Genomic DNA, 11005 nt, shown 5'->3' with positions numbered 1-11005 from the left:
TATCATCATTGATAGTGATTCATAAACATATGTTTATTACATGGACTGAGTTTTACAATAGACTGTTATCCTTGACTTTCTATGAGTCTGGAAAGTGTTTTTTAGCCTTTATATATCTCTGAAATCGAAACCATTTTTCTTGGGTCCTTAGCGTTTTTCCAAGATATAGAAGCATCAACTGATAAATACTGAGCCACGTAAAAAGTATTACATGATGTCATAGATGTATATTCACAAATGCTAGAGTCAGTTTCACTGTCACTTGCACATGTTTACAGCATTCTATGCTTTTCCTGATAGATATTTTTATTAACTTGCAAACTTAATATTAGAATACAATTGTTGACTATATCACATTGTTTGTTGTTTGTTGGCTTTACATTGAGTTCTTTTACCTGATTCAAAGTTAACTGATTCAACACTTAACTATGATTTCATTTACAAAGGACTTTTCCATACATGCCAAATCAATATGTATCCCCCTAATTATCATAAATGTCGGCAAGTATTTGTCCGATAAATTTATGTAATTTATAATCTGGGATACAACCTGTTAGAAAGACACTATATTCTTTTACTTTACAATCAAAGGACTTTTGGAGTTTGTTGTTTACTGTTAATTCAAGCACTAATCAACACTGCAGCCATTGACAGCAATCTGTAAGTATTAGAGTCTTGGTCAGACAATTCAGTGACCCACATCATCATCACCTGAAGACGATCCAACACAGCCAAAAGCAGGTGGAATTATGCACTTAATAAAAAGGTTCAAGATCTCAAAAGAATTAGTTGCTCTCAATGAAAACAATGACCCTTGGATCAGACACTTGTGCTCTGGCTGGACTTTGACCTGGATAAGGGTTCTTTTATTTGGACAAATAACTGAGCCAAGAAGAATTATTTGTTAAAACACAAAGCAATATCTTTCCCAAATAAGCACAACCTTGGTGGTTTAATTCTGTACAATATTTTATTCCACATCTGAAAATATATCACAGGAATGTTGCACAATTTGCAATGTTCACAATACAACAAAACAATTATTGTCATAAACATGAACAATATCTTGATAGATGTCGTCATAAGGTTGATAGTAAATGATTTCAGACAACTTGTTTACTGTTTTTCATGACAAAACGTCATAAGACATATGTTGGGACTAAATGGTCTAGAATTCATTCCTGCTGACTTGTGCCTGCTGAAGTTCTATCCATGATTTCTACTCAGCTTCAAGAACATGAACTTACAGAATTGTCATGTCTTTCTTTGAAATAAAAGACTGACACAAACATCTGGATATGAAAACACTCACAGCTGACACAGAGTCAAAGCCTAGTAATTGCAGACAATCAAACCTACATAAATGTCATCCTTGCTGAACTGATGTGGCCTGTTTGAACTGGACGTTACGGACGGAATATACAGTAAAAAAATAATATTGTTTGGTCAAAGAGTTGTCTCTTAATGTCAGGAAGTAGTAACTGGGAAGGTTAACACCACAAGACCCCAAAATCAGATGTTTCAGATGTTATGATGCACCCCTGAATGAAGATCCCTGAATGAAGATCAATGGAGGAACTTTCAGTCAATCATCATCAAGGCTTCAAAATGTTCATGGAGGGAAGGTCATGTGTTGGTTTTCACTAAACCATTAAAATGTTGCGCAAAGCATAGCCAAATATTATATTTCGCATAAACCCAAGTCCAGGAGTCATATAAAGCGTTTGTTATTTGATATGTATTGGGCGAAACACAAATAAATGTTGGGGCCGACTCTGTGAGTACATCTGTCATATATCAAATTTACACATGACCAAATGACAGCCTCAGAAAGGTACATTTCAACTAACAAGTCTAAAGATGATTTGTAGAGCAGTCAGTTTAAGCTGTGACACTAAGATAAATAAGTGTTTAAGATAGGTGTCGTCACTCTGTCACCCCCTCCTCTGGAAACATATACTTCTTGGTGTCGGTGATCTTCGTTAAGTTTTCTCGAATCACTTTCTCAGCACACATTGGACATGACTCCTCACTCTCCAGAAGCCTGAAGTCACAAGGGTCATGTTAGCTACTCACACGGAAAGCCAGGACACTAACAAAAATACCAGGGTTCTTTCCAGACAGTTTCATAATAATACTCATCCCATTGAGTTATAATACCATCCTGTAACTTTAAAAGATTTGTTTGTTTACATGACAAATACTGAGTGAAAAACAACATTTAAAAATATATATATTTAGCTATGCAATTACTTGGCATGGAAAATTCCCTGCATGCCAAAGTTGTATGGAAGCAAACCTCTCATAAACCTGGTAATACTGGGTGATAAAGAGAGGTGGGCATTATAATCTGATGAAATAATGACTTCTAAATTCTAAAACATGTAAGCAGTTTTATAAAGAAAATATGAAGACATGGCATGAAGGGATGTTGTTAATATTTTCTCCCACATTAAGCATTGTTTGATCGGCCTTCTAGAAGTTGGTGAGTCAATAATGAAGCATATACCTTTATGGATAACACCATCTTGTTTATTGCACATAGAAATGTTTCGATGTAAATTCTTACACAATTATCAAGCTAACTGTAAATACAGTCATCCGTCGCAATAACGCTCTTTTGCGATACCGCGGATTCGGTTAAACCGCAGGGTAATCCCTGGCTCCCATATAAAAAAGTTGCCCAGTCATCACACATATTCACGTCATCGAAAATAGCACATCAACAAATCCGCTGTTGAGCTCTTGTTAATCACGTTGTAAACTAGTGAAATTCAGTGCAGATTAACAGTGTTTATCGTACATATCCATGGTTTTTCAGATGCTTAAAACATGCAGGTTTTTTTTCAATAATAATAATAGATGAACAGCAAAACATCAGAATAACTTTATCATAAAGACATGCCATCAGCCGAGCACTTACAACATTTGCTGTGATGCAACACACCGCGTAATTGCGCGGGTAAACACCGCCATCCGAGAATGTATGATGTCAGAAAACACATTTTATTTGATTAAATTTAATCCCATTTTCATTCATTAAAACTGTTTACAATAACAACGGAGAAACCATGAGTAAAATGGCATTACCTCATTCCATACAACGACCGTTTACCACATCCGTGAGGGTCCGTTTTTCGTGCCTACCGCGATAGCACCAATTTCACATTTTTCTCAGCAATCACAAACAGATTACAGCCTTGTCATCCACTGACCCCAAGACCAGCGTTATTGACTCATTGAAGTCATATTTGACAATTAATTGCCAACATTTTGTTTTTACAATCAAAGTGGCACGTACCGCGGGAAGTCAGCGGTAACTTGTCAAACTGTCTCCAACGTAAAATGTATCCAGCCAGGTAACCCAAAGTGCTTAGCAATGCTAATTATTATGTTAAATATGTTCGTAGAAAACATGCATTATACTTATACAATAGCAATATATAAGATCTCTGTTAGAATAACTGCTTGACATATAAATTATTCTCATAATGGAATAGAAATTCTTTGATGCTATATTTTCCGATCGTTTTTAACTGAATCACCAGTACACTGGACCAAAACATCGATCTGTGCACAGCTGATTGCTATTTTTGGCTTAGTTGAATAACAGGTAGCATAACAGGAACAACAATTGAATTATCATGTGATGTTTGATTGCAAGTTTCATGTACATACATCTATTTTCATTTATAAAGTTGGGTTTTTTTTTCACCTCCAACAATACGATATAGTTTTGACTGGGCACAATACACGAAATAGCAGTTTTGTTATGTCCATGGAAAATACGATTTTACTTGGCCTTTGTTCCGCGTTATGTAATCGTTACTATAACACAGGTGTCTAATAACGCGGGGGTCATCCATGGACCCCAAGACCCATGTTACTGCAAAGGATCACTGTATATAATTCTCAAACTGTAGTTGTAGTCACATTTAGCTTGATAACAGTGTAAAAACCTACACGAAAACATTGTTCTACGCAATAAACAAGAAATTGTCATCAGTAAAGTTGTATGTTTAATTATTCACACCAAGCACAGGTTGCTGAGAACAAATTCTACCCTTGAACCACAATTAGGTTTCTCCACGTAAAATGTGCAAAATACAAAAGATGAAATTTGATAAAAAATCTGCCACATATGTGAGTAGTACCATGAGTATACGTTTAGTCCACTTACTTGATGAACTCCGGGAAGATGGCTGGGAAGTCGCATGTTGGACATGCAGTCAGATCCTCTGACACAACATGACGACCCTGGAGTCAAACAGGTGAAAATACACAGGTCATGTACAGATACACAGCATGTCATGTAGTCAGCAGTCTTCTGTAGAGTGGACTGTGATTCTATCATAAACCAAGTTGATCTAACAAAATACAAGTATTCAATAGAGTGGACTGTGATTCTATCATAAACAAGTGACTGATATTATGAACAACAGCCACACCATCAGTGTTATCAACTGAGTCACCACTAACTGTCAGATCCATGATGTGACCTCTTGCAACAAGCAGAGACTGATGGGAACTGTATCAAGTCATTCCCATTATGACTACTCCCAGTTTGACTACCCTTCCAATACACAACCTGTTCCAGTCGAGTAATTTTTAATTACTAGCTCTCTCCCCTCCATCAGGTAGACACTTCTACCAGCACTTATAAAGAATTATAGCTGTACCAGGTTCGTACAATATTAATTCAGCTAATTACATCGGTCATTGTTGTGGAAAAGCTCAAGTATACACAAAAGGTAAAGAAGTAAGAGCTGTCTTCTGTGATATAAGCAAGGCCTTTGAAAAAGTGTGACATAAGGGACTTCTATATAAATTGTACAGTTAGCCAGGCATCAATGCTTGAGAAATTACAGCTTGATGCGCTTAGAACAATATGTGGGACTACAAGGGGAACAAGTCATAATAAATAATATTCAGAAGCTGATCTCTTACCTCTAGTAGAAAGAAGGTGCATAAAATGAATGACTCCATATGCTAAATCATTTTTACCCAGTACTATTGAACTTTGAAATTCCTTACCTGAAGAACTCAGACTTATACAATCACCAAGTGAATTCAAGGATAAGATTACACTAGATTGTAGTACTTCGTTCGGGTTTGATATCAACACTGGAAACAGGTTCTGTCAAATAATCCACTGCAGACTCCTATTAGAATGCAGTGATTTAAATGCCCATAAAATAAGTAGATTTATAAACCCATTAACCCATCATGTACTTGTAATGGTGCCTTCGAGGACACTTGGGGCCCTATGAGTCTCCCATATAGGTTAATTTCAAAGAGTAGACAAACTGGGAGTAATCAGCTACAGCACATTGTTAAACGTAGGGGTGCTCCATTTTTGCTTATGTTCATGAGTAGTCAAACTGGGAGTAGTCATAATGTGAAGATACCTGCCCAGGGGTACAAAGTATAATACTGAGATGGCTGTCTCTACTTACAGTTATGATGCAGTATGGCAGGTTGTTCTTGCACTCTGGACACATGAGCTCTGTCTCTGGGAGCTGGAAGCCACACACTGGACATGGGCTGAGGGGTTCGTCTTCCTCCGTCTTGTCTGGTTTCCGGACAATCATCTCGATCTTCTTCTTGTATTTCAGATCAATCTGGTTACGGTACTCCGGCCTCATCAACATGGCAGCATAGCTGAAGGCTGAGTTTTTCAAACCTGACCTCTGGCATTCAATGACAGTAGATGTCAACAGGGGAACGATGTCTAGAAAGAAAACATGCATCTTTACTACACTCATGAACCATCATGCCTCTTCATCGTGTATTTCTACCTTATCCAAGCCTGCAATAACAATGTCATTTCTACAATGTTCTTGCTAAATTTAACACAAGATTCTAGATATATTTAACCCAGTTTTCTGGTTATATAACAGTAAGTAAATATTGTACAGAAAAACAAAAAAAGATAAAATATTCTTTAATTAAAATAAAAAAATTGACTTTGATACCTCAGTGTCTATGGACATAATCCTTTCAGGTGAAGGAACCAGTCAGTACCTGGGCTGATAAGTAATTCTCAGTACAAATGTTTCTTAGCTCCGTGACATGTACACCATAAGTTGTACTACTGACAGTATATCTGTGTTGCAGTTATATATTGCTAAGATTGAAATTTATGAAAAGGTGGTAAATATTAGAAGCTGAATAGTATCAACAAGTTGACATCTGGCTGCCTCAAGACTGGGTGGGAAAAGTTCACTTAGGTTTCTCTCTACAGGTCCTGGGAGCTGCCCTCAGATCTTCCCAGAGAGAAGTATCATATTGGGGTAAATAATATATGTTAACATGTTTCTGTGAAAACATAAAAAGTTATTTTTTCACAAAAATATTGTATTTCATTGACACCACGCTCGGCTGGAACTTCTAAATTATTTCTACGAGGACTTCAGAGTTTACAGGTATGTGGTCAACAGAACCCATGGCTCACAGTGACATCAAGCCATGCAATATCTTGTTCAATACAATACTTACGAGAGGGAAACTTGCTGATGTTGTTGGCAACTCGGATCAACATGCGTGCACCTTTCAAGTGATCACCTCTCTTGATGTGGATCTAGAAAACACAGATACATACATTATATGTGGTGCCATCTGATCTCACCCTCAGTGAGTTAATATATACACTATTCTTTGACATGCCACAGGTAGTCACACTCCATTGTCCACCTACACACCTTGAAAAAGGTGAAACACTTCGACCAGTGCTCAAAACAGTTGCCTGCCTGTAAGAGTGTGTCAGACAAAACTTGTGTCAGGCCTGTAGTTTCAAATTTGTACAGATCCTTGAGGCCTGCAATTAACCATGAGTGTCGATCTGTAACCAGCAGTTCATTAATGAAGGCCTTAAGGATTTAAAAAGGCCTTGCATGTTTTTAAGTCTGTGGATCCCAATAGCAACAGAGCACATTTGTTATTGTTTAACACTATTAGTGACATACTTACATTAAAATACAGAACCTAAATAAATTACCTAGATGTTTTTGCATGGTTCCAATCAGTCCTTCTCAGTCTAAGTAAACTTAGGCTCAGTATTATTCGTTTCACGGCTATACTGAGTCTAACAAAACCTTGTGGAAGGTTGCGTCAGGTAACCTTTGAGCGACCTATGACCGTCCAATCAAACGCGAGACGGCCAAACGGATTTAACCAGTCAGACAACAGCTACTATTTAGGGTTCGACGGGACTTACAAAATGTATTTTCTCTTCCCAGGTCGCCAACACTGATCTCACAGCAAATGAAAACCCGCATAAAACATAGATATATGCCCTGCAGAATATACGCTTTTGAGTTTCTGTTGACATGGCTATCATTAGCTAATATTTTCAGCAAGCTGACATCCTTGAATACTGACAAAACGATATTTTCAGCAACTGTTTACTCACTGTTGTGGCGTGCTCCATGTGCATCACTCGGAAGCGATCGTACGGAAGATAGCATTCGGAATTGTTCGGGTACAAAAAAATTCGAGGTAAAAGTTCAAAAGGTATGTGCGAATGTCTACTTTCGCAATTTGGTAAGCTGTGTTCTGATTGGTCAATTGAAAAGGTTACCTGTCGCGACCTTCCACAAGGTTTTGTTAGACTCAGTATAGCAGTGTAACGAATAATACTGAGCCTAAGTTTACTTAGACTGGTTCCTTCTCTTTCAACTGATTCCTCTGCTGTTTTGTGATCTGTTGTCATGGTTGCTCTATGAATACATGTCTTTAAACAACTGAGTCTGGATCAAACAGCCAAGTGACTGATATACTTAAACATCGATTTCTGCAACTGAGATAAATTGGCAACCATCAGCCTAGTCAGAGACCCAGACCATCCGAACCGGCCTTTTACAACAAGCATGGGTTGGTGAATATCCATTCTTACACAGATCTTGACTTGTCTGCTGTTTTGCATAACATGATATGGCCCAGTTCATGTACCAAACACAATGTCCTAGTTCATCAGTAACCAGTGTATTCTTAGATATCTGTCACATACGTGTCAAAAGAATATGTTTATGACAAGGATCTGGTGTGCATGCTGGTCATTTCGACACAATCATTAGGCACTATCTCAGTATCTCGAACATGGCCATTGTCTCATGGGTCAATTCATTAATGGTCTGAGGTACATTGTTACCTTAGCGAGGATGTAGCTGTGTAGGATCATGAGGTTGGTGGCCATCTCGGCTGGGATCTTGATCCTGTTGTCCTTCAGCTCCTGGTACATACTGAACAACACATCATGGGCATTGCGGTAGTTACCTGCAACAGTTCAAGGATTTACAAATCACATGTAGCATTGACATTGACAAATATCTTCCAATGTCTTCAATCTACTTGCTCCTCTGATTTGATTCATTTAGCAAGTCAAAACTTGTTTTATTGCAATAAAGATCTTGATTATTCTTTGGATCATCTTGACTATACATTGCCATTTTTGCAAACAAGCACAAGTGATATGACAGATGGGATATGATTTGGAAGGAAATAGTAGGAACATAGCTCATAATAGCAACAAAATTCCAGCCTAGTTTGGCAAGTGTGAAAAGTGCACTTACATCGTCAGTTAACAAAACAGTTTAAACCAAGGATTGACAACTATGACAAATGAATCCTGGCAGGGAACTATCACAGCAAGAGGCAGTGCCCTGAACCACTGGTCTGAGCATATTCAGCACATCAATATACTACTGTGTGTGGATCATAGTCAGGATAAATCAGGGATGCACACCCATGACCAGGAGGTCGTAATACACAGTGAGAGAATAGGGTTAATACAACCTTGAAGACATTTCAATTACATTACAGCATGCTAACATAATGTGGGAGGAAAGCCCAAATGTCTGTTTGAATCTGGGATTTGAACCTATTGGTGTAAAGTTCGCTACATGTCTTCGGGTGCAACTCTCCACACTGCATTCTGGTGCTTAAGACACCACTCATGGACCCTAGTAGCTGGTATTGATGCAGAGTGACCTCCACTGACTTAGACATATTGATGAGCCCTGACCTGCATGAGGAGTATAATGTTAGCGCTCAAATAGGGTTAAATGTCACTTGTATGGTGACTTGAATGCACATGTGTGGTTGATTGTCTACCTTGTCTATCCCCTGCCACAGTATAACATGGATACCCATCTCAGGCACAGTATACAGATTTCAAGCCCAAACAAGTACCATTTTAACTGATTGTAAATCAAGCTTTCCACTCTCTGCACACATGCTTTACCCACAACTTTGACACCTACAGTTCCAGGCAGCTTTACCCACAACTCTCCACAGCATATTACAATACCATTTACCATTGAACTAGAATGCCCAACCTACATATGAAGAATAAACAAGTAAATATATCACTCGACATGGCACTGCAAGTGACTAGTGATTAACTGTGTGTTAATAATCTGTATGTGTGATCAGTCTCTCTGTGTGTTATCAATCTCTCTCTATATGTGTATGATGGATCTGTGTAATGGGTGATGTACCTGGTGTGTGACTGATCTGTGTGTGTGATCAGTCTCTCTGTGTGTTATCAATCTCTCTCTATATGTGTATTATGGATCTGTGTAATGGGTGATGTACCTGGTGTGTGAACTGATCTGTGTGTGTGATCAGTCTCTGTGTGTTATCAATCTCTCTCTATATGTGTATTATGGATCTGTGTAATGGGTGATGTACCTGGTGTGTGACTGATCTGTGTGTGTGATCAGTCTCTCTGTGTGTTATCAATCTCTCTCTATATGTGTATTATGGATCTATGTAATGGGTGATGTACCTGGTGTGTGACTGATCTGTATGTGTGATCAGTCCTTCTGTGTGTTATCAATCTCTCTCTATATGTGTATTATGGATCTGTGTAATGGGTTATTTACCTGGTGTGTGACTGATCTGTATGTGTGATCAGTCTCTCTGTGTGTTATCAATCTCTCTCTATATGTGTATTATGGATCTATGTAATGGGTTATTTACCTGGTGTGTGACTGATCTGTATGTGTGATCTGTCTCTCTGTGTGTTATCAATCTCTCTCTATATGTGTATTATGGATCTGTGTAATGGGTTATTTACCTGGTGTGTAACTGATCTGTGTGTGTGATCAGTCTCTCTGTGTGTTATCAATCTCTCTCTATATGTGTATTATGGATCTATGTAATGGGTGATGTACCTGGTGTGTGACTGATCTGTATGTGTGATCAGTCTCTCTGTGTGTTATCAATCTCTCTTTATATGTGTATTATGGATCTATGTAATGGGTGATGTACCTGGTGTGTGACTGATCTGTGTGTGATCTGTCTCTCTATGTGTTATCAATCTCTCTCTATATGTGTATTATGGATCTGTGTTAAGGATGATGTACCTGGTGTGTGACTGATCTGTATGTGTGATCAGTCTCTCTGTGTGTTATCAATCTCTCTCTATATGTGTATTATGGATCTATGTAATGGGTGATGTACCTGGTGTGTGACTGATCTGTGTGTGTGATCTGTCTCTCTGTGTGTTATCAATCTCTCTCTATATGTGTATTATGGATCTATGTAATGGATGATGTACCTGGTGTGTGACTGATCTGTATGTGTGATCAGTCGTTCTGTGTGTTATCAATCTCTCTATATGTGTATTATGGATCTATGTAATGGGTGATGTACCTGGTGTGTGACTGATCTGTGTGTGTGATCAGTTTCTCTGTGTGTTATCAATCTCTCTCTATATGTGTATTATGGATCTGTGTTATGGATGATGTACCTGCTGTGTGACTGATCTGTGTGTGTGATCAGTTTCTCTGTGTGTTATCAATCTCTCTCTATATGTGTATTATGGATCTGTGTTATGGATGATGTACCTGGTGTGTGACTGATCTGTGTGTGTGATCAGTTTCTCTGTGTGTTATCAATCTCTCTCTATATGTGTATGATGGATCTATGTAATGGGTGATGTACCTGGTGTGTGACTGATCTGTGTGTGATCAGTCTCTCTGTGTGTTATCAATCTCTCTCT

The 11005-nt window shown here is 38.3% G+C and overlaps 1 protein-coding gene across 1 annotated transcript in view; it reads right to left on the bottom strand.

Annotated features, from left to right (window-relative positions):
• Positions 1-954: 954 nt before the first annotated feature.
• Positions 955-11005, bottom strand: part of LOC124267780 (WD repeat-containing protein 19-like) — a 49504-nt gene continuing 39453 nt past the window's right edge. Inside the window, 5 exon segments of the mRNA XM_046702761.1 lie at positions 955-2044; positions 4181-4257; positions 5457-5731; positions 6499-6580; positions 8150-8274. Coding sequence (XP_046558717.1) covers positions 1927-2044; positions 4181-4257; positions 5457-5731; positions 6499-6580; positions 8150-8274 — 677 coding nt within the window. The 3' untranslated portion in view covers positions 955-1926.

The sequence above is a fragment of the Haliotis rubra genome, unplaced genomic scaffold, assembly GCF_003918875.1.
Source record: "Haliotis rubra isolate DU_JTF1 unplaced genomic scaffold, ASM391887v1 Scf1338, whole genome shotgun sequence".
Taxonomy (NCBI): domain Eukaryota; kingdom Metazoa; phylum Mollusca; class Gastropoda; order Lepetellida; family Haliotidae; genus Haliotis; species Haliotis rubra.
This window is presented reverse-complemented; position numbering and strand designations above follow the sequence as displayed.